Source organism: Acinonyx jubatus, chromosome B4 (assembly GCF_027475565.1).
Source record: "Acinonyx jubatus isolate Ajub_Pintada_27869175 chromosome B4, VMU_Ajub_asm_v1.0, whole genome shotgun sequence".
In the NCBI taxonomy this organism is placed as follows: Eukaryota; Metazoa; Chordata; class Mammalia; order Carnivora; family Felidae; genus Acinonyx; species Acinonyx jubatus.
In genome coordinates, this window is record NC_069387.1 from 7,037,401 (window position 1) to 7,062,351 (window position 24,951).

General features: G+C 43.9%; 1 protein-coding gene across 1 annotated transcript in view; it reads left to right on the forward strand.

The window, feature by feature from the left end:
* TAF3 (TATA-box binding protein associated factor 3) overlaps nt 1–24,377 on the forward strand; it is a 179,882-nt gene extending 155,505 nt beyond the window's left edge. The window contains exons 5-7 of the mRNA XM_027073377.2: nt 18,883–19,141; nt 22,588–22,694; nt 23,542–24,377. Coding sequence (XP_026929178.1) covers nt 18,883–19,141; nt 22,588–22,694; nt 23,542–23,656 — 481 coding nt within the window. The 3' untranslated portion in view covers nt 23,657–24,377. The remainder of the gene's footprint in view (nt 1–18,882; nt 19,142–22,587; nt 22,695–23,541) is intronic.
* Nucleotides 24,378–24,951: the final 574 nt, after the last annotated feature.

A 24,951-nucleotide genomic window follows, 5' to 3' on the forward strand; every position in this document is an offset into this window, starting at 1 on the left:
GAACTTGAGATCATGACCTGAGCAGAAATCAAGAGCTGGACGCTTAACTGACCGAGCCACCCAGGCGCCCTGCTCATTAAGTATTTTATCAGTGTTCATCATAACTAGCCTATTTCTTTGGCATGTGGGAAAACATCTTTTTATCTTATCTCGTATTTTAGAGCTTAACAATTGGACACGTTCTTTGCCAAACAAATTGTTAAAACCCTCTTCACTCTCATTTTGGAAGATCATCTTTATTATCAAAGATCTAAGATCAGACAGTCTAAGAGGAGAATAATACTGCAGCTGTCCAGAGTAGGGTACATATTATACTATGTATACACAAGTGAAAATGATATATGCATATGTAAGTGTCAGGAGTAGGATACATATCATATTATGTAAATGAAAATGCATAGCCTATAACTTTCAGAAAGTTATATTAGCCCACAATATATGTGTATATCTATATTTCACTTACTTACTTTAGCCCATAGAGGTGAAAATACATATATGTATGTATATCTATAAGTATTTTCCAGGCCGTTTACCGAGGAGGGTAAGAATTTATGGGAAGCATGGTGATTTGGAGTGACGACACAGCAGCTATTATCAAATTTTAATATCTTTTAAAGAAGTGGTGTTGGATTTTTCCAAGCATGACTGCAGTAATAACTGAATTTTATAACACTCCAGTGAGATACAAATCTTAATCACAATCTTGTTCATTTTTCAAGTTCACTGAATACCGGCTTATTGCTTTTAATGTTTTCAAATAACTTAGATGTTCTTTAATCCTAAAATGAATGAATGAATGAATGAATGAATGTTTTTATCTTTTATGGTTAAATTGCAACTCTAGCATATTTTCCTGTGAAAGCAACTTTTTCTGAGTAACTAAGCACCCTCCCCTGTAGACTTCAGGCTCAGAGAAAGATATTAAAAGTAAAGTCTCCCTGTGTTGGATAGCATTTGGCTTTGCTAGTCCTTACTAAAGGCCCCCTCTTATTTGCTGGAGAGAAGCAGAGGGCTTTCTGCAATCATAACATCTTTTAGAAGTTCTGGCTCCAGAAAATTTATTTTTCGAGAGAACACCGTCATAGGTTTACATTTTTAAAAACTTGATCTGCATTCAATAAATATTAATTTTGATTATATACATAGTACAGCTGTACTGTCAGAGGAGATAACCCTTGTGCAAGTGGCAAATTGGAACCAGATTTTGGTTCTCCTCTCAGGAACGTCGACAGAAATAACCATAATTGAAAGTAGAACGTGGAACAGGCTACAGGAGGTACATCTAAAATTATACAGAAGTTCAGGGTGATTACTTCCAGCTAGGAAGAGTTAGAAACGCCTCGGGAGAGAGTAGAATTTGAATAGAGCCCCAGAGGGCAAGTAGAATTTGGAAATGGAGAAATGTGAAAGGAAACATAAAAGCAAAGATGCATTAAGGCAAATAACCAAAGCTCATTTTACCCTAAGAAATTTTAATGATTCTGTTGATACAGGAGTGCATTCGTGCCCTAGCTTTATTGTGTTTTATGAACCTAAATCATTCTGGATAAAATGTGTATTGCCAACATTTGTTTAAAAGTTTTTATTGTGAGGGCCACCTGGTTGGCTCAGTCGGTTGAGCATCTGACTTCGGCTCAGGTCACGATCTCGCGGTCTGTGAGTTCAAGCCCCGCGTCGGGCTCTGTGCTGACAGCTCAGAGCCTGGAGCCTGCTTCGGATTCTGTGTCTCCCTCTCTCTGCCCCTCCCCCTCTCACACTCTGTCTCACTCTCTCTCTCTCAAAAATAAATAAACATTAAAAAAAATTTTTAATAAAAATTTTTAAAAAAGTTTTTATTATGAACATTTTCTTTTATTTTTTTTTGTTTTTTTTTAAATAAAGTTTTATTTATTTTGAAAGAGAGAGAGAGAGAGAGAGAGAGAGAGAGCAAGGGAGGGGCAGAGAGAGAGAATCCCAAGCAGGCTCCACACAGTCAGTGCAGAGCCCGGCCATGCAAGACTCAAACTCACGAACTGTGATACCATGACCTGAGCTGAAATCAAGAGTCAGTCACTTAACCAACTGAGCCATCCTGGTGCCCCTTTATGAACATTTTCAAACAGAAAAGAAGAAAATGATAAACTTTCATATCCCCATCACCTGATAGGTTTAACAGTTACCAAAATTGTGCCGCACTTGCTTGATCTAATAATCCTTTTCTTCTTTCTTTCTGCCTAAGGCATTTCCGAGCAGATCCAGGCGCAATGTCACTTTACCGCCACGTACTTTAACATGCTGCTCTAGAAATAGGGTTGGGGCACCTGGGTGGCTCAGTCGGCTGAGACACCCACTCTTGATTCCGGCTTAGGTCAAGGTCCCAGGGTGGTGGGGTTGGGCCCCGGGGCTCTGTGCTGAGCGTTGAGCCACTTGAAAGCCTCTCTCTCTCCCCTCTGCCCTCTTCCCAGCTTGTGCGCGTGCTCTCTCTCTCTCAAATAAAATTTGAAAATAAGAAATAAAAATCGGGTTATTTTCTTGTATAATCACAGTGCCATTATCATACGTCAAGTATGTGAAGCTTTTCTTGTTCTTTAATACCCGGTCCATAGTCAGGTGTCTCCCTTTGTCTCAAAGATATATTATGACAGTTGCTTTGTTTGAATCAGGATCCACACCGTACTAAGTACCTTTTAATCTAGAGGTCCCACCCTCTCTCCGTTTTGCCACACAGTTCAGCTGTTGAAGAAAGCAGATAATTCGTTCAGTAAGAATGTCTCACTTTCTAGATTTCTCTGTTTACTCCCTTGGAGCCCTGTAACAGGCATTTAACGCAAAGACTTCGAGCGCGGAAGATTTGATTAGATTCAAGTTCAACCTTTGTGGGACAGGACACTTCACTGCTCTGTGGTTCTGACGGCCGCCAGCAGGCACGTGTCTGGCTGTCGTGACGCCATTGATGCTGATCAGTCACGTCATTAGGAGTTGTGACATGGTAGAGTTGTTTTTTAACTCAGTCATTCTTTTCACATTTATGAGCTGAGATCCTTCAATAGAGATGAATTTTGCTTTATCAGCTAGGGCATTTTGGTTACTCTGAAGTATCGCTCATATAGGAAAGGCAGGATAAATGCTTAATCCTTTCTTTTGACTCGCCAAGCTTTAGTGTGCAAGGGCTTGGTGGAGTCCACACCATAGTGAACCTCCCGTGGTGACCGTTCATTGGTTTTGGAAAGTGCTCCATTTCTCTGCCTCTCCCTCTCGCCCTCTTCCTCCCTCTCTCCCTCTCTCTCTCTCCTCCCACCCCTCATTCTTTTTATCGGCATCGCTGATGGGAGCTTCTTCATGGCGTCTTCCAGAATTTAACACAATCCCATTGATCCGTGAGAGTTTCCTCACTTTCTGACACGGAATGTTCCCTGTCCGTCTCACGTATTTCCTGCCGCAGACCTGGAGTCAGGTATTTCTTCAAGGAACACACTGGTTCCTTTTTGCGGGAAATGGTTGTTAGGAACCACGGTCTGGTACTAGAGGCACTCATTGCTGCTGGGACGTCCGTGCTTCTCTTGGACGCCCTCACGGCGGAGACACATTGGAAGTTGACGAGGTCATTTCCGGTGGAGACTTAACATTACTGTTATTTCTTGGAATTTTTTCCTGTGTCTTTTCCTTTACATTAGAAATCTTCCTTGTAACAATACCACTGTTACCACTATCAATAGGACTGCTGACTCAAGTGAAAGATTACGGGTTTTTTTTTTCACTCTGTGCGTTCTGAAAATAAATTCCCTATGGACGTGTGACCAAAATGCTGTCCTCCTAAAGTCACCTGAAATTATCGTCCTTCTGTGGGGTTGTATCACCAACAGGATATACAGTAAGGTTCCTTTATTTCCATTTATTTCCAACTTGTCTCTCCAGTTTTACAAACTCAGTCTCCTCGACATGTGAAAAAGTTACCTGACTCCAAAGGTGAAGCTATAATAAAATCTATTTGGAGAGGTCTTCCTTTCATGCCTCTCTCTGCCTCTACGCTTCCTATTCCTTTCCCTGGAAATCGTGACCATTTTTGGCCTCACTTTTTAAAAACTATCCTTCTACTGTATCTTTTTGTAAATATGCGAAAATATGCGTTATTGTTTATCCAAATATTAATGCCCGTTTAGGGTACTTTACAGATTTTGAACATTTGACAGTGAAAGAATAATCATTTGGGTATCTCCTTTGGAAATGAAGATTCGACAATGGCTATATTTTCCTCTAATTACTTCATGCGATTTGTTTCATTTTTCAAATAGGTCATGGCTGAATTAAAAGATAAAATGTTTCCTACTTGATACGTTCTTGGGCTATGACAAGATAAAATAGCCGTTTTATGAGATGATGTAAATATTCAAGAGGCAAGCCATGAGCTTGAGGAATTAAATCCATTTACAGTTGTGTTAATTATATGAATGCTAAAAGTTGAGCTGTGAGGATCAAGAAGAATAAGGAGTAATGATTGATTTGAAGAATCCACATAAAACTGCTTCTCATAATTGTCTTTGGGTATTTGTTCCTTTTGATCAAATGTAAAATATGGAAGGGGCTGTTTCACAATTTGGCATTTTAGGCACTGATACTCTAAAGGATGATTTCTCCTGAAGTCTGAGTATGTGTTTACATGCCTAAATGAGATGAAGTAAATACGCGGCATGCCTCGTATTTACACATGCCCAGTGACCCTAAAACTTAGCAACTTAAAGCAATAAACATTTCTCACTTCCCGGTTTATGCGGGTCGGGAATTTGGGTGGTTTCGGACTCAGGTCTCGCGTGCGGCTGCCGCCCCGGGGCTGTGGTCCTGGGAAGGCCTGGCCGGGGCTGGAGCACGTGCTGGGGGAGTCGCACTGGGCGGGAGGAAGCTTCCATCGCTGGTCACGTGGGCCTCATCCGGAGGCCCTCCTGACCTAGCGGCCGACTCCCCCGGAGCAAGGGATCCAAGAGACAGCAGACCAGAAGCTTCAGGGGCTCTGGCGACGTAGCAGGATGCTGCGCACCATTGTTCCCACGGGACCATATTAGCCCTACACAGGCAGCCTGCCCGGCCTGGGAGGGGACGCACAGGGGCTGGAGGCCCAGGGGGCGGGGACCTGGGAGGCCGACCGCTGCATTGTGTAGCGGGCGTAGCATTTCTAGGACTTCCAAAATGAGAAAAAGAAAGGAAAACCGTGATGTCTTGTGAAACCACTGTGACCCGACTCTGCAGTTTTGCAGTCACGTTATAATGTTACATAATCAGCGGTCTTTTTGTGTGTGGTGTAAGGACTTAGTGTAAAATACAACATGGGAATTTGTTTTGTATGCTGTTTCCAGAGGTACGTGGTATTTCTGAGATTGATTAGAATTTTAAATCCAAAGAAGAAAAGCAAGCTGTGGCTTAAGGAACCTTTGATTTATTTTATTTATTTTTTTTTTTTTTGTCCAAGTGGCTTTTCTTCTAGACACTGAAGAATTGCCCTGTTCAGAAGTTTCTGTTAAATTCCTGAAGGTGATTACAGTAGCTTTTACGTATGGCTTTATTTTGTGACACTTAAAAATGGCTGTTCAGGGGCGCCTGGGTGGCTCGTCAGTGAAGCGTGGGACTCCTGATCGCAGGGTCGTAAGTTCAAGCCCCGCACTGGGCTCTGCGTTGGCCTCTGCACTGGGCCTGGAGCTTGCTTAAAAAAGTAAATAAATAAAAATAAAAAATGGCTGTTCGCTTTGAAAGGTAAATAAGGAAGCCATTGCGAGGGAACCTGGGAGCGTTGTAGGCAGCGGAGGAGCCAGTGCCCAGACTCTGATCTGATCGCTTAGATTACGGGGCCGCGGAGTGTTTGCCCACAATAGTTGAATAATGAGGATCATTAAGCTCCCTGGGCTGACATACCCAAGTCGTGTTTGCCTCTAACCTTGGAGGCTCCTCGAGGCAGAGAGGTGAGGACTGGCTCTTTATTGACTTGTCAGGCTGGGAGTTTGCAATACAGGCCAAGCAGCTCATGACCCATTCTATTTATTTCGCCGTCTTGCGGTGGGGAAACAGGTAAAGAAATCCCCCTGAAAATCCCTCCTTCTACACGTTTTTATGAATAACGCCAGTGTTTATAGCAGTTAGGGCGCTCTGATCAAATCCTCCAGAAGGTGTCACGTGAGCGGCCTGGACCCATTGTGGGACACAGCTGTGGGCGGTGTCGGTTTCCCTGCGCGGCGCCCCTCGTCCCCCGCACCGCCCTGGAGGGGGACCAGCCGTCGATTAGGTGGGGGAAATCCGGAGAAGCAGGGCACTGTTGTCAGCAGCCCGAGCTGGGCAGTGAAGGCCGGCGGGAGTCCAAAATTCGCTTCACAGTCGGCACATTGGGTTAAGTGACCGTAATGTGTCTGGTCCATAAGTGATGAGGAATTATATCATGCTGTGCTGCTCATTTTTTCTGGAATGTGCAAAACTGAAGAGATGCTAAAGGGATTGTTCTTAAAGCTGTGTCTCCGTTTACCACGAAGTCACTTAGCCGCTAAAATCAAAAATGATTTTTCAAGCCCTTGTGTATTTTCTCACGAAATGCAAAAGAATCAAGAAAAACAAGTCACTTTAGTGACTTTCAGTGACCAGTCTCATCTCTCAGAAACAAAATTCGGACATGTTTTGTCTCATCACCCCTGAGTATCCACGTTCATGTTTTTGCTTTTGCTACTCAGAAACTTTGAATGAGAAGTGCAGATACACACACACACACACACACACACACACACACACACACACACAGCTTTAAGGGAAGTAATTCCATTGAACTGGAGGGGGGTATCAGGCGTTGTGGAAGGATTATTGTTATTGTGAGTGATTTTCATCAAAATGCCTTCTCTCTAAATTGAAAAATAAGACGTGTACAAGCAGATGTCTCTGAGATTTCGGACACTTGTCCCATGAAGTGACTGCCAGTCTCTTTACACCTGTTGGCCACACTGCTAATGCTAAGCCATTCTCGGGGGCACCATGCACAGGCCTTATAGGTAAGAGAGGAATCTAAGAGAAGTGAAATAAAATGAAAGGGGATTAGAAAAAGTCAGGTAAGGCAAATAATATTCATTATGTGTTTGGTAGAGCTCAAAGCAATTAAAAGCACTTCCAGACAATAGCTAGACTGAAACCTTCTAGACGTGCTTGTACCTCACACTGATGTGATCATCATTTGTGGTCTTAGGGTGGGTATGTAGGTAAGGAATCCGAATCCATGCAGGCAAATAGAAATCTCAGAGGTCTTGGAACGCTTTAATTAAAGTACGGAAGAGGAAATTGGCCTGGTGTAGAAATTTTTAAACAGACAAAAATATTCAAAAGTAAAATATTTATTTTACAAGAGAGGCCTCAATGCAATATTAGGCATGACGCTTATTAGAGTTGATGAATATGTATTAAGACACGGCTTTATACCGCAAATAATTCTAAGATAAATAAAATACCCAGCTTACTCCTACGAAATGTACTGCCTAATGAGGATGATAAAGACAGATATGCATGTACTTGGGATACAGAGTATCCCAACTGTGGACATTATATTTCTTTGAAAAGACCCAAGACCGTGAACCTACCTTAATATCTCAAAGCTGTTCAAATTTATGATTTTAATTATGTACCAGAATAGCATAGCTTCATAGAGTTCTCCTCCCTTGACCCTTTTCTTGTTGATCTCTGTTAATGATAATATACTCAGTTTAGATACACTAAATTGAGCAGCTTTTGAATTTAGCTTGGGACTTCTACGGTAGACCGTGGTCAACATTTGGCTGGAAGGCTTTAGCAAAGCCATCATGTTTTCCCAGTCATTTATTAAATAAACTATAACCTACGTACAGAAAAGTGAACAGACTATAAGTATGGAATTGAAGCCATCATTTACAAAGTCCCAGCAACATTTTAGGGGCGCCTGGGTGGCCCAGTCGGTTGAGTGTCCGACTTCGGCTCAAGTCATGAGCTCGCAGTTCGTGAGTTCGAGCCCCATGTCGGGCTCTGTGCTGACAGTTCAGAGCCTGGAGCTTGCTTTGGATTCTGTGTCTCCCTCTCCCTCTGCCCCTCTCTCACTCACGCTCTGTCTCTATCAAAAATGAATAAACGTTAAAAAAAAAAATTCAAAGTCCCAGCAACATTTTAGATGTGTGTATTATGGCAAGTGCTTTTAACTTAAATTTATTATACAAGTTACATATGATGATTATACATAAACCAAAACAATAAAAAACACCTACCACTGTAATGTACACCCGAAACTAATATAACACTGTATGTTAACTATACTGGAATTAAAATTTTAAAGACACAAAAAAGAGAAAAGAACCACATATAATCCCACCATTCAGAGCCAATTTCAGGACATTTTGGGGTGTAGTCTTTTAACTTTTTTCTAAGTGCACACTCATACATTCTTATTTGCCTTTTCTTACAAAAATTAGATTCTATTAATTTTTCCAAAATTCCATAATGGGGGGGGGGATAAACATAATCATTTATGTGAGTGTGTATTATTATCTCTTCAGGTAACAGCATGATATTTTTGTTCGTCTTCATTTATTTAACTGATCCCTATGTTGAGGTATTTGAAATTACAGTCATTGTAGTTTTCAGGATTTTTTGCAATCACAAACACTGCTAGATTTTTGCATAGATTTCTAGACCTGGAATTGCTGGCCAAGACTAGTACATTGTTAGAAAATGGACCCCTTGTAATGTGTACAGAGTAACCAGAGAAAGCTTAGCAAATAACACGTATTTTCCTTGGTGGTATATATCAGTCTTCAGTCTCACACCACAGATGTCTATGCCCAACAATCTGGGATTGTCTCTTCATAAACCCTCTCAAGGGGCACCTGGGTAGCTCAGTCTGTTGAGCGTCCAACTTCGGCTCAGGTCATAGTCTCACCGTTCGTGAGTTTGAGCCCCACATCAGCCTCGCGGCTGTCAGCCTATCAGCACAGGCCCCGCTTCTGGAACCTGTCCTCTGTCCCCTTCTCTCTCTGCCCCTCTCCTGCTTGCACTCTCCCCAAAATAAATAAATATTTTTAAAAATTGTATTGGTAGCTACAATAGTAGCCAGTGACTTCAAATTTGATAGACAGATACAGATTCCCAAAATGTGCTAAGTTTTACCAAACTTTATTTATGCCCATTTTAGACCTATGGCAACAAGAGATTTGCTAAAAGGCAGGAAACCCTTGCATGTCCTTGTTTAACTGGAAAAACAAGGGCAGCCACTTTTTCTCAATTCCTAATCAGTTAAATCACATTAAGTTTTAAATATTTTGAAATCAAACAATCTCAAGAACACACTCTGGGGCAGATTTGTCATCATTGGGTACACAGATGGATAAAATTAGCAGTATATTTCAAAATATAAGCAAATTTCACATGGAAGTAAAACAGTGGAACCTCGACATAAAGCAGTAGGAGAAACCATTAAAAATAGCAGAATACTAAAAGAAAAAACAAACAACATGAAAGATGTTTCTCTAATTTTAGACTGACAGTTGTTCCAGTTAAGATGGATTGATACCAGGAATATTCTCAGAACACCGAATATTCTCAGAACACCGATAATCTTTGGGGCAGTCGTGGATGTCTGAGATACCAGCCAGCCAGCCAGAAGTGAAGTCGATACCACACATCCTAAAGACTGTGATTCCCTGGATCAGTGGGAAATCAGAGTAGGACATTGGCTTACCACACTTTTGTGGTTCCCCAATATCCAAAGAGAGTGGAGCAAGCCTACAGGCCACAGAAAGCCCCCTTAGGATGGAAGGAAAACATGTTGCTAAGGGTATGTTGGTGGAATGGAATGAAAATACTTTGTAACCCTTAGACCTATGGCTGTACCTATGGTACAGGTACCTGTACAGGTACTCGGACCAGGACAGTATGCTCTGAGCCAAGCCTCAGCCTAACCTATTGGAGTCAAAAGAGGGAAAAAGGATACAACTTGATGGGATGTGTACAACTGGGACAGGTCATGGATGTGACGATGGAAGGAAATAATATTATTTGAGGTCAGAGAAGATAAAGAAACTACTAAAATAACCAGAGACATGTTTCACATTGAACTTCTAAAAATTAGTCTAATAAGTACAAGTCATACATTAAAAAAGTGAAGACAATAAAGGAACACTTGGAAATGGAGAGTAACAAGATAAATTTGCAGGAATTGAAAAGAGAACAAAGACTTGCCTTCTCAAAAATGACAGCCTTGATTTGGACATTGTGGCAAGCCAACATGTGTCTGATTGTGTTATGCAAGCTAGTACTTCTGGGCGCCTTCTCCAAATGATCTTTACTTGGAAACATAATTTTCAAGGAGGTTAAACCAACCTGCTTAAGAAGTTTACCTGTTGCTCATTTGGCAATTGGATGTGATGGCCCTGTTAAAGATTTCTTTGTTAGGTTTATGTTGATCGTAATATAGGGATATAGTTGCTCAAACTTGTCATTAAAGAATGGTGTGTAAGAATGTGCCTCAAAGGAACGATACAAAATACAGTTGAGTGTAACTAAGAATCGCAGAGTGCACTCATATTTCTGTGGACTTGAATTTGTACGGTGCATTACACCCTAATATTGATTAGTGTGAGTGATTTGAAAGCACAGGGTGGATTGCTGTGTGTCAGTTTCCTATGATTTCAGACCTACTCGTTCGTGCCAAAGACAAGATGTGTTTAGTAGTAAAGTTGCTTTGATATTAAAAAAAATAATAATAATAAAATAGGTGGGCCTGGGTGGCTCAGTCGGTTAAGCGTCCAACTTCAGCTCAGGACATGACCTCTCGGTTTGTGAGTTCGAGCCCCGCGTCGGGCTCTGTGCTGACAGCCTGGATGGAGCCTGCTTCCAATTCTGTGTCTCCTTCTCTCTCTGCCTCTCCCCGACTTGTGCTGTGTGTGTCTCTCTCTCTCTCTGTCTCTCTCTCTCTCAAAAATAAATAAACATTAAAAAAATAAAGACAAGTACGTTTTTCAGGTTTTGGTAATCATTCAGAAGTGCTATACCAACCATCCCTCCCATTGGCCCATCCTAACATCTTTGTAACCTGTACTAAGAAAGCTATTTTATTGTCGTTTTCATGCCCATGTCTTTGATTACCATGAATATAGAACTCTTTTTTTTCTTCCCCCTGTTGGCGGCTTTTGTTTCTTTCACTCTGTATCTGCTGCTTGTGTCCTTTGCTCACGTTTTAGTACGAATTTAGTCTTTTTGGTTTTGATTTGACAGAACTCTTTATTTAACAGGAACTGAACGCTTTATCGCGTATGTGGCAAATAACTGTCCGTCATCTTGTCTTTTGCCTTTGCTTACAATATTTTACAGTGTTGGCACAATCAAATCCGTTTCCTTTCATGGTTTCTGCTTCTAAGGAGATGCCGAGAAAATCATCCTCTCCTCCCGGATTAAAAACACGTGTTTTCTTATTTGTCGGAGTATGTTAACGGTTTTACATTTTCTTTTACCAAATATTTAATCCCTTTAGAATTTACGGTTTGCGATATACCCTATAATTTGAGTTTTCTTTTTTCCAAATTAACTGCACTGTCTTACAACTCAAGCACAGTTGCTTCTCAATTCTGTTTGATCATTGTCTGTTGGAGCACATGAATATCTAAAAATCATTTTAGGTAATAGGTTCGGTTGTCATCTCCAGCAAACATTTTCCACTAGAACAGCTAATGGTAAAGTTGACACAAAGCGATAAAAGGAACAGATCCTTTGCAGATCATTTTCTAAATCCCCCCACGTCATTCCCACGAATAGGTAGGAGATAGGAAAAGTCTTTCCCTCCAGTAGCCTCTTCTTGTTGATAGCTTAGGTTTCGGTCGTATTTCTGCATCTGGTCATCACAGATCTCAAAGCTGTTTCTTCTTACTTTTTCTCCTCCCACCCCCGTCCACCAACTCTGGGAACCCACCACCTCAGGTACCTGGGTTCTCCCCCCACGCTCCTGACCTGTCTGTCATACCTTCGCTTGCTCTCCTCTCTTCACGACACCCCATGTTTTCCTTCCCTGTCCTACATCCCTCTTTCCTCCCACATCATAGTGCATATGACTATGCAATCTTTCCCTATAATTTTATTGGGTAGAAAACTTTCCTATTTCCTAAATGTATCATTTCTTCTAGGAAATCACTACTTGCAGGACCAGCTTGTATTTATTAGGTGTTAACATGTTAGGTGCTGAGGATACGGAAGTAAAAAGGCTTCTCATGCCTTTGAGGAATTACCGTAGCCAAGGTAACAGATATGGGTACAGACCATTCAAATTATTCTTTGGCCTTATGGGAATTGTTTGGTCAGGTTTTTTTAGTGTGTTCTTGAAAAGAATGAGTTGTCTGTATTTGTCGAACATAGAGGTTTTTTTTAATGTCCATTGGGTCAGTTTTGTTATTTTTGTTATTTGCTTCAAAACTTACAATAACTATACCTTTCCTGGCTTTTGACTGCCTACTCTGTCAGTTCCAGAGAGACAGATACACTAAATCCCCCGTTATACCTGTGGCTTTGTCTGTTTCTTAGAGGTCTGTCAGTTTTGCTTTATATATTTTGAGGATGCGTTTTGGGGCGCATTCAAATTTTAGATTATTATCTCGTCCTGGCACGTCGGACCCTTTTATCGTTATGAAGAAACCTTCATTACCGCTGGTAGTTCTCGCCTCACGGTCTGTTTTGTTTGCGGTCACATTTCCTTGTGTCCATATGCTTCTTTTGCTGGCCGCTTCCCTCAGCCTTTCCACTGCTCCGTTGTTAGATGTGTTTCTGACAAATAATATAGTGTTAGGTTTCGCTGTCTTACTCAATCTGGCAAGTAAATTGTTTAGACCATTTATATGATATAATTATGGATCTTTTGAGTTATAACCCACCTTATTTTGGGTTTTCTATTTGTCGTTCTGTTCTCTGTTTCTCCCTTTCTTATTTATTTTAACATTCCATTTTTCAGGGCACCCGGGTGGCTCAGTCGATTAAGCGTCCAATTCTTGATTTCTGCCCAGGTCACGATCTTACAGTTCATGAGTTCAAGCCCCACATCAGGCTGTGTGCTGACAGTGCAGAGCCTGCTTGGGATTCTCTGTTTCCCTCTCTCTGCCCCTTCCTCCCCTTCCCTTCCTCTCTTGCAATAAATAAATAAACTTAAAAAAAAAAAAAAAAAAAGAACAACATGCCATTTTTCTTCATACTAGTTTAGAAATTAAACATTTACTTTATTCCTAATCTTTCCATGATTACCCTAGAAATTACTACATTTTAAATGTAATACCTTTGCACCTCCTTCCAGATAATAGAAGTACCTTAGAATACTTTAGCTCAGGCACCTGGGTGGTTCAGTCAGTTGGGCATCTGATTTCAGCTCAGGTCATCTCATGGTCTGTGAGTTCGAGCCCTGCGTCGGGCTCTGTGCCGACAGCTCAGAGCCTGGAGCCTGCTTCGGATTCTGTGTCTCCCTCTCTCTCTGTTCCTCCCCCACTCATGCTCTGTCTCTCTCTCTCTCTCTCTCTCTCAAAAATAAACACTAAAAAAAATTTTTTTTTAATTAAAAAAGAAAAAGAACAGAGATATTCAGAGTGGTGCATAGGCCTTGGAACATAGTAGTTTATGTGTTGCAATAGATAGTGATGAAATAGGAAGCACTCATAAAATACTTCCTGTCCTTACTAAAACATGACAGGTGTCTTGAGGAAAAGTATTTGTGTGATTATTTAAGTTGCAAGGTGAACTAGCAGCTTTCCTCACAAAATACTATTTCTACTTGAAAGAGCCACTTACAAACTGCGCTTACTCACATTTGGATATTTGGCCAACATTTCATCAAAAATGAATAAAGGAAGCCTGTCACCATAAGGAAAATTCTCAGGGGAGAATATTTGTTGTAAATGACAAAGTAGAAGCTTTTAAGTAAAAATTCGAATCTTGAAAAACATATTACAAGTTGATGGCTCGTCAGTACTCTAAGAAATTTGTGATGAGATGACGGTAACACCACCAAATGTGGTATTTTAATATTGTACAATGAAATGTGTAAATATTCGGAAGACCTGCATAATTCAGTGAACCGATGTTACAAACTAATGCATGATGTTATAAAATCATGGATGGGGCGCCTGGGTGGCTCAGTCCGTTAAGCGTCCGACTTCAGCTCAGGTCACGATCTCGCGGTCCGTGAGTTCGAGCCCCGCGTCAGGCTCTGGGCTGATGGCTCAGAGCCTGGAGCCTGCTTCCGATTCTGTGTCTCCCTCTCTCTCTGCCCCTCCCCCATTCATGCTCTGTCTCTTTTTGTCCCCAAAATAAGTAAACATTTAAAAAAAAATTAATAAAATTAAAAAAAAATCATGGGTGGGTAAAATAACTATTCAGAGCGTTAGCACATCAATGAGTGTGATACAGTTTCAGATCACACATTGTGACTAACTTAAGAAGTTGTCACTTGTTTCATTTTTGGTGCAGTATCGAAGAATTTACACAATCATCTGAAAAGGCCATGAAAACACTCCTCCCCCCTGCAGTTACATGTGCACACACTAAGGTGATCTGCAAAAAATACAAAGGTAGTGTTAGTCTTCTCACAAAAATTTTAAAAAGAAAGAAAACGTTACCTGATAACATGTAATGCGTTTATTATTCTTCCTTTTCAATGAATTACTAAAATAATTATTTTTTAATTTCTCAGTTTCGATTTTTAATGTGGCAAATATTGACAGATACAATGCACGTCAACAAAAGTTCTTTGAGTTTTTCAGCGGTTTTTAAGAACGTAGAGTGGTCTCTAAGACCAAAAACTTTGGGAATTGCTACTTCAAAATTTCTTTTAGTAAAGGTCCGCTGTGGGCAAGTCCTTAGATCTTGCTTTCTGGAAAATGTCTTTATTTCATCCTTATTCTTGAAAGATGTTTCCAAAGACAAAATGCATTGTTCTTCAACACCTCCAAGATGTTCTTCCACTGTTTTCCAGCTTCATCATTGCTGTGGAGAAGTCAGCTGCCATCTGTCTCTGAAAGTCACTCATTCCCCCTGCCCCCCCCCCCCCCGCCACCCCTCGCCGCTTTTCGGACTTTTCTCTTTATCTATGATGTTTCATTGTTTCACTGTGATATGTCTAGGTGCAGATTTCTTTATCTCGCCTGGGATTTGTTGGGTTTCTTAAGTCTGTGGATTCGTATCTGCCATCACGTCTGTGAACGTCCTCAGATAGTCTTATTAACACTTTGTCTCTGCCCCATTCTTTCTCTAGAATTATGATTAAATGTGTAGTAATTATGAGATATGTAGTAATTTATTCTGTTCTCTCTTTGCCCCTCTAAGCTACATTTTAGATTATTCTTCTGTCTTATTATTCAGCTTACAGTTCTCTCATTCTGCTGAGAATAAATTTGAGTCCATTTGTTGTATTTTTCATTTCTAGGTCAGTTTGTTTCTTTCAACTCTGCTAGATGACTCTTTATAACCTTCTATTACCTGCAGATAATGTCATGCTTTGCCTTTTCTTTTTTTAATGTTTATTTTTGAGAGAGAGAGAGAGAGAGTGTGTGAGTGGGGGAGACACAGAGAGGGGGAGAGAATCCCAAGCAGGCGCCACACTCATCATGGATCCCAATGTGGGGCTCAGTCCCACGAACGTGAGATCATGACCTGAGCCGAAAACAAGAGTTGGACGATTCACGGACTGAGCCACCCAGGTGCCCCTAGTTTTATTTTTTCAAGATTTTATTTTTACGTAATTTCTACATCCGACATGGAACTCAAACTCACAACCCCAAGATCAAGAGTCACACACTCCACTGACTGAGCCAGCCAGGCATCCCTGCCTTTCGTTTTTTAAAACAGTGTAAGCAGAGTTGTTTTATAATTAATACTTCTAGTCTCTGTAATCTTCTGGTTCTCCCTGATGCTACCGTGGCTCCTCGTATGTTTGGTTTTCTTTAAGATTATGTGCTGCTTTGTTTCCTAATACTTCTCTGCATTAATAATGTAAGGCCTACGTTTTAAGTTACCTCATCTCAAGATGATTAGTGCTGGGTACCTGGGCACATTGCAAACCCAGAGTACCTTAAATGTAGCATCCTGGACCACAGACCTAAAAATTCACGAGGCTTTGATTAATTCTTAATCAGTCTAGTGGCCTCTTGGGAGTTTGTAATGTGGGGAGGGAGTTCTGTCAGACTTTCCACGTTGGCAGGCCCCAGGCTTTGAAACCTGTCCTCCTTATCAAAACCAAAGATCAGATTTCCCTCATGCATAGGTGCCCTCAGGCTGACACATCTATGTTCTGCTTAACCTCTCTGGTTCCTGCTTTTCCTTTAGTTTTGGTCCCAGCACCTAGATTTCAAACCATTATGGGAAACTACCTCCAAAAACAGCGCGTAAAACGTTAGTCTAGCCATAAGAATACGAAGTGCTTGCACATGAGGATATAAATGCCTTAGCAATAACTTTGAACTCCCACCTTACGTATTAGGCAGCACACGCCCAGCAAGCGGTGAGAGAGACAGTGTTGTGTAGTTGTTAAGTTCACAGGCTCTGAAATCAGACCGCCCGCGTTTAAATTCTGGCTCCGTCTCAGGGCGCCTGGGGGACTCGGTCGGCTGGGCGTCCGACTTCAGCTCGGGTCATGATCTCACAGTTTGTGCGTTCGAGCCCCACGTCGGGCTCTGTGCCGACGGCTTCGGATTCTGTGTCTCCCTCTCTCTCTGCCCCCCTCCTCCCTGCCCCTGCTCTGTCTCTCAAAACTGAATAAACATTTTAAAAAATTTTAAAATTCTGGCTCCGTCTCCTAGCAGTCTGTGAATTTGTACAGGATACTTCATCTCTCTGTGCCCTGCTTTGCGAAAGGACAGTCGTAGGTGTGTTTATCTCATGGGGCTGACGTGAGGATCAAGGGAGTAAGGCACGTGAGTATTTAGCACAGTGCCCACCGTGCCGTTGGCTTTCAAGTGCTTAGAACATGCAGTACTTAGTAGGAGTCCGGTCAGTATGCACTGTGAATTGTGTTAAGTGTTACTGAGCATCTTCTCCACCAACAGCCTATGTTACATTTTCTTGGTTTTTGGCTACATTCGAGTCAGCAAGACAGTCATACTCGTAACTCAAATGGAAAACAGCATTAATTATTCGTTTACATGGCGAAATTTTTAAGATAGTTTAACGTTTTACAAGCTTCTAATCAGAATAGCAAAGAATCGATGCTTCGTAGTGGAGTGCTTTGTCAACCAAGACTCTAAGAAGGTAGAAAAGCATACAGGCCTGGTAATGGCGATGTGGGGTTGTCATGAGCAACAGCCGTGCATATAATGCTGGCGTTCACACTCTACATTTGATGGTGTTTGACACGTTTCTCTGAAATTCAGGTTCTCACTGTGACCCTCAGAGGCAGCCGTCTATTTCCACAGTGTTGATCAGCAAAGCAGGGCTTGGAAAGGTTAGTGTCGGATAGTAGAAAGAGGAGATAGGTTGGTCCGGTCATTTTAAGGAACAGCTTGCGATTCCTGGTGAAGGTGAGAATATGCATGCCCTGTGACCCAGCAACTTCATTCCTGGGAAGACAGCCTGGGGAAGTTCTGGAACGCGTCCCAAGTTAACATGTCACATTTACGGGATAGTATGTTTTAGCCTCAGTAAGGGAATGGGCACAAACCCTTTGGCTTTATTCATAACCATGGTACAGCACTCCAAGTAAAATGAAAAATACAGATCTATGTGTATCAGTGTGGATGAATCAAGGGACATAAAACTAAGTGGGACACTGGCAGGTAAGTTCTGGAGACCTAATGCAAAGAGATTATAGGCAACAGTGCCATATTAGAAGCTTCCAAGTGGCTGAGAGTAGATCCGAAATGTTCTAAACACAAAGACAAATAATTATGTGACATGACAAAGGTGTTAGCTGATTATGAGCTACAGTAATCAGTGTAACATATAAATGCACCAAACCAACACTCCGTATACCTCAAACTAACACAAGGCTATATGTCCGTTATATCTCAATTTAAAAAAAAAAAAAGGAAAACTAGTTGCAAAGGATAAATATGGGGTCATATTGTGTATATAGTCAAAGAGCATAGAACAGGAGTGCAGTATATATTGTTTGTGGGCATCTACGAAGAGCAGAGATACAAAAAGGTACCTGCCAGCTTGAGGACAGCGGCTACTTCCGGAGGAGGGAGAGCTAAGCAAATGTGGCCAAGGACCGATGTCCAGTTAGCTGTTTCCTAAGCTGTGATACCGGTTTTCTCTCTGCTTGAAATTATATATGACTTTTTTTTTTTTTTCAAATAAGGAAACGTTGTTTAAAAAATGAAAGAGTTTTGGAATCCAATAGACCTCGGTTCAAAGCCTGCCACCCGTTTGCCCCATTCCTTCCTCCCTCTGATCCCGTGTCCCCATCTGTGAAATGGGATCACGGTAACTTGGTTTAAGGACCGGTGGAGGTGACACGCGCACAGTGTCCGGGATCATACCTACCTTCGTACAGGTGCTCGGGCACCGCATCCTCGAGTGCCTTCCCCTGCTCACGCGGCCAGCCTGGGGCCGACATACGAGGCTCCGAGCTCGTATGTCCGGGCTGGAGTCCCTGCCGGTAAGTCCTGGGGACACACGTGCTCCGGGAGGGGCCGCACCTCCCCGCCCGGCTCCGCCAGCTGCAAGGACGCAGGAAGGGAGCCCGGCCGGCCTTGCGCGCCCCCCGGGAGCACCCCTCACTCCCGCCACGGACCCTTCCCCCCCCCGGCCTGACTCTGACCAAGTCCGGTGGGGCCCCGGATGCTCGCTCGGAAGAGAGTTTTGCTCCTAGAAGAAAGTTACTCTGTGATAACGTTTTAAATGCCTGGTGTGAGCGCGCTAGCCTGTCGTGACTTCTCCCTTTCTGTCTCTCGTTGACAGTGTCATCAGCAAAGTGGTCCCGGCGCCCGAAGCCAAGCCGGCCCCTTCTCTGAGCAGACCCAAGACCCCGCCGCCCGCAGCCGCCCCGGCCCCCCCCGCGCCCGTGCACGTGGCCCCCGCCCCGGTGCCTTCGCCGCTCCTCCCGCCGTCGGCCGCGGCCCCCGCCCTGATGCCCGCCCCGGCCCCCGCCGTCTCTGGCGCCGGATCGTCCAAGGCCCCGGTCCGGAGCGTGGTGACGGAGACCGTGAGCACTTACGTGGTGCGCTGCCCTTTGCGTGTGCACGCTTGCAGGGAGGGGGGGCCCAGGAGCGCACTCTTCCCCCGCGACGGGGCTTCCCGCCGCCCCGCGGGTCGTGTGTGTCACTCCCCGATGTCGGACGCGGCCCTTGAGGCCTGGAAAGGCATTTCCATTGCACATGCAAGCCTTGGGCTGAAGGGCATGAAGGCATTGACGTACTTAGTCTCCCCAGACGTCACGGCATCGCTTGCCGTTCCTTTGTGCCGCTTCTTACCGCCCAGCGTCCGCGTCTAAGTATCGAGCTGAACAGTGATTCGGCCCCACGTTGGAGTTCTCCATCCGGCGGTGAAATTGCTCACGGACGCGTCTAATTTACATAACGTACACGGATCCTCAGGGCCCGCCGCCGGCCCCAGGTAGCCGCACGGCTGACAGTGCTTGGTGGGCCGAGGCCCAGAGTATGCCAGGCTTGCGTGTTAAATGGAAATGAACTTCTGGACACAGCTTCCTGGGTGTCCAGGCGTGTCCTCGAATGAGTTCCCATCGCTGTCCTGGGACTGTTTCCAGCCGTTTTCCCCGTACCTAATAGCGTCAGGTCCTACTCTAAAGCCTGAAGTCAATCTCGTAGTGAAGGGGTGTCTTTATAAACACGTCCTTTGGGCACCGTGGAGTGACATACACACGACAGAGGGATTTGAGGCACTTACAGGTGCACGGGGTCCCGGTGCGGATCTGACCACCAAATACGCAGACTGGGATCTGTCCGCTTACTGATGGCCCAGATCCGTCTGAATAGATGTGATTGGCCAGTAGGACTCGTGGTGTTTGCTACACATCGGGTAAATATTATATTTCTTGAAGGTGTTTTAGCAGGAAATTTCAATAAATAGTTTAGGCACTATAATGATAGAAAGGATGAGAAGGAAATCCCAAAGGTATTGAGAGACGACATAAAGATGTGAAAAATTAACAGAAAAATACTAAGTTGGCAACTCAAGACAAAAATAGAAGATGTGATAAAAATCTGTGGTCATCAAATTGGCCCATTCTAGCGGCACCCAGGTGGCTCAGTCAGTTAAGCATCCGACACAGATTGATTTCGGCTCAGGTCCTGACCTCGCAGTTTGTGAGTTCGAGCCCCACATCGGGATCCATGCTGACAACCCAGAGCCTGCCAGGGATTCTGTCTCTCTCCCTCTTTCTCTTCCCCTCCCCCTGCTTGCTCTGTCTCTCCATCAAAATTAATTAATTTAAAAAAAAAAATTTGACCTGGGGCACCTGGGTGGCCCAGTCAGTTGAGCCTCTGACTTCAGCTCAGGTCATGATTTCACCATATGTGAGTTTGAGCCCCACCTCAGGCTCTCTGCTGTCAGCGCAGAGCCCTCTTCGCTCTGTCCCCCTCTCCCTCGGCCCCTCCCCTGCTCATGCTTTCTCTCTCAAAAATAAACATTTAAAAGAAATTGGGCCATTCAAGGACCAAGTTCTAGGTGTTTAACTGAGGGCACATCACCCCAAGATGGGCTGATGAGGAAAGTTTACTTAACCTCTTCGGTCTCCATTGCTTCATCTGTAATTAGGGGGTTCCAGTGAGACTAGATGATGGGTACAGGATGTTATAGCCTAGTTTCCGGTTCTCAGTGGATTTTCGGGCTTACTCCCCGGAGATGAATCCGATTGGCATGGATAACATGGAAGCAAAGCCTCTTTATCTCCTCGGCGACATTTTGTAGACAGAAGACAAAACGTGTGATGTGGAGGAAAAACATAGGCAGTAAGGGCAATAAGGCTGATTTTGTGACTGCCTAACAGTGGGACTTTGGAACTGTCACTTTGGTTCCCCTAGTTCCAGCCCCCCATTCTTAACCTACCCAGGGCTTGTTTCAGGATGGCTGAACAAAGTCAGATGTTTGAAAGAACTCAGTACCCTGGTTGCTGTTAGTTATTAAGGATGCTCTGGCAAATTTCTCAGCAGCAACAGAGTCACGGCCTTCTAATTTCAAGAGAGGTCAACCAGCCAGCCGGGCTGGCCATGCATGGCAGCTTCAGGGCATAGGGTGCTGGACCAGGGTTAACCCCAGAGAGCTGGCACACAGTAACAGGTGGTTCTCTCCCCTCGGAGTTAGAGAGGGCTGAATCAGATGCAGCTGCCCACAGGTTTCTTTAGGAAGCTTCCGTATCACGTAGCTTGCCTTCAGTAGACTTCCAAAAATGGTGGCCTTCAAACAGCCCATCAGTGGAATGAAACATGTTCCCCCACGACCCCCGTCGCACACCACGAAAGCCACTCTTTCTGCATTCTAGTCAGGGTACTATCCGCAAGTGTAGGCACAGACCACACCTGCAGCACAAACTCATCGAGACTATTGGCCGCGTTATTATAAACACTTTTGAAAAGTAGCTAGTAGTCGTGGCTGGTTTTTGAAGGCTCATCCTAGATTTGTTTCTTCCAAACTGGTTTTGTAACCGTGGAATTTGAGGCAGTGATATCATTAGGGATGCTTCCTATTGGGAACAGCTCAGTTAAGTAAAGCAAACTCCAGGGCACCGCACATTTATGGCAGAATAATGTTAACATGTGTAGCTCGGCCTCTCGCATCCCTCCTTTTATTTGCCCTTTAGTTGTTATGCTTTACTGAAAATGTCATAAAGGGAATGGAAAGTTACTTAGTAACAGCTCTTTTATATCCTTGATCTTATCAGCTAGTTCAGGACAAGTGCCTGGCTAATAAGTAATAAGGTGATCCACGCACATTTGGCTGGATTCAGTAATTCCACGTCTGTGAACGTGACTGAGGAAATTGCATATACTTGAGCTCTGTAGCTTTCAAAAATATCAACTGTTACGGCCATAATGACCCTAAACGTTACCAACTTAACATGTTGACACTAGTTTTTTTAGATAAAAGTGGCCATGGGTCATACTGCTCATAGAACTGGTTATAAAAACACCTTGTTTTTGTGACTTACAAGAGAGTTTAAAACACTCATTAGAAGGGTGCCTGGGTGGCTCAGTGGCTAAAGCGTCCGACTTCTGCTCAGGTTATGATCTCCCGGTTTCTGAGTTCGAGCCCCTGGTCGGGCTCTGCACTGACAGCTCCAGGCCGGAGCCTGCTTCTAATTCTGTGTCTCCCTCTCTATCTCTGCCCCTCCGCCACTTGCACTCTGTGTCTCTCAGTCTCTCAAAAATAAATAAATGTTAAAAAAAAATTAAAATACTCATTAGAAATGCCTTCTCCTTGAGTATTTAGCAGCTCCTTTCTGCCTCCTGTGGATCCCAGGGTACTGATGATCGCGATCATGGCCTTAGCAAATTGTCAAGTCACTTTTTCTCTTTTCAGTTTAACTTGTTTATTAGGTTCACAGTGTAAAGTAATCATTCTTATGTTGCCCTCTCTTTGGTTTTTTTCCCCCATTCCGCCTGGTTTCCCCCTCTTCCCTCCCCCCCACCCCCTACTTAAAAACCTCAGATCCGAGATGAGTGGGGGAATCAGATCTGGATCTGTCCCGGGTGCAACAAGCCGGACGACGGCAGTCCCATGATCGGCTGTGACGACTGTGACGACTGGTACCACTGGTGAGCGCTGCGGGCGGGACTCGGGCAGGCGCACGAGTGATGGGTCTCTTCCGGACCCCCTCCCGGCGCCACTGCTGTCCTGGGAGCCGCCTGAGGAGCAACAGCACAATAAGATTACGACGTCATTAGTGTTAAGTGCAGAAATCAGGAATCTCTGGACGGTTGTTCTGCAGCCGAAATTCCACGTTTTGTTTAGCTTATATGTCCTTCTTGTTTAAAAAAAAAAGGGGGGGGGGGGTGGTAAAGGTTTCCCTTTCCTTTCTTTCCAGTAACTTTCTATAAGCTGCAGCACTTGACAGGAACATCGAGGTAACCCCTTGGCATACACGTCACAAAGTGCAGGCATGAACGGAGGCGTGTCCGCTCTTCACAGCTCCCCGCCAGCTCCCCCACAGTGGAGAAGCATCCAGAATGCGTGCAAATCACCCTCCACCGTACAGTGTAAAGATCAGATGTACACAGACAGAAATCCATTCGGCCACAGGACACAGGCACCCAGGAGATAAACACGGGCCGCTGCTCGGAAAAACCAGGCCGCTGGTGGCTGCAGGGAGCCCTCCTTCATTCCTGCAGCGGGGCCTCGGGGAGGGCCCCGGCCCGAGAGGAGAGGCCACAGCCTGACGGGGGAGGCCACGCGGCAGCCCTGCTCCGGGAGCTAGAGCTGTTGTGGCCTGGGCTCGGCTGAACATACTAGAGGCATAAAAATCACTCAATTGTTTAAACTTACTTAAAAAAATTTTTTTTCAATTAAAACAGTTGCTTCAGAACATAGGGAGGCAATCTACACATAAGTGAAGTTTGGTTATCCAAACAAATGCCTTTTTCTTTCTCCTTTCCAACCACGTAGGCCCTGTGTGGGAATAATGGCCGCACCCCCGGAAGAAATGCAGTGGTTCTGCCCCAAGTGCGCCAACAAGAAGAAGGATAAGAAGCACAAGAAGCGGAAGCACCGGGCACACTGACCGGGCACGTTGACGCCGCGCGGCGCCCGCAAGCCTCGGAGGGAGGGGCCGCCGGCGTCGGGAGGCCGAGGACGCATGCGCCGGCGCCGGCTCCGCCCCGGCCAAGCGGCGTGTGACGGAGGGACGCGTGACGGGCGAGGACGGCCACGCCCCCGCTTTCTATTACCAGTGACAAGTATTACTAATAAAAAGACCGTAATCCTCCCTTTTGATTTTCTTTATTCTCTCTCCAGGGCCTTTTCATTAAGGTTATTAGACGAGAAGATAAAGTGTAAGCTGCCTCGACTGTAATTTAAGGACATCGTCCGTCTGTGTACAGTTTGCGACCTCTCTCCCGCTCTAGTGAGATAATCCTAATACCAGAAAAGGAGCTCCGGACGGAGTGTTGCTAAATATTTTTGTGACGAGAATATATGAAGCTTCCCCATCCCCCCTCCGCCCGTTTTTAGTACTAACATGTAAAATGTTCAGGCTTTTGTGAAATACCTTCTATTTTTTAAGAAAAAGGTTTCTATCATGTCCCGTTTGCTTTGGCGCAGATTATTTTTGTTGACTCGCACGCATTTTCTACGTTGGTCGCATCCTAGCCGTGCCCTTCTCGAAACTGCTGGCGTTCTCCTCACCGCTCCTACACTTCATCGACTTGTATAAAACCTCCCAGACTATAGAAGATCTCCCCTGGTGTAAATAATAAATATTTATGAAGTAGTTATTTTTTAAATTTTTATCGTGTTTAATTCTGGCTTTCTCTGGAATCCACCGTGATTTCAGCCATGTCTGTAATTCCTGCTGTACATAAGCGAAGAAGGCTAGAAAACAGAGCCATAGTTCCGAGTGATCTACCTTGAGCTGGCCCCGCACCGGGCCCCCGCACGCCGTGGGCACCGGGGCCCTAGCAGTTGAAAGGAAAACAAGGCAATTTAAATTTGTAGTCCATGATTCGAAATTGTTTTGGTATCTGTACGTCTCTTTGACTGACTTTTATTAAACGGACGTGTAGATTCCCCCGAGAGAAAACAAAAACAAAAACAAAACAAAAAACATATACTGTAGCATTTTGTGTTTATATTGTTTTATTTCTGCAAATCTGTTCATGGAGATTGTGGTTTAAGGCTGAAATGAAGTATATTATGAATTTTTTTTCTTAAAGAAAACTCATCAAATTTCAGGGTATCACAAAACTTTATTATATTCCTATACTGCCCACTATTTATTATATGTTATAGATGTCTGAGAGATAAACCAAATATTTTATTTTTAATGTAAAACATCAAATTTAACTTTATTAGCATATT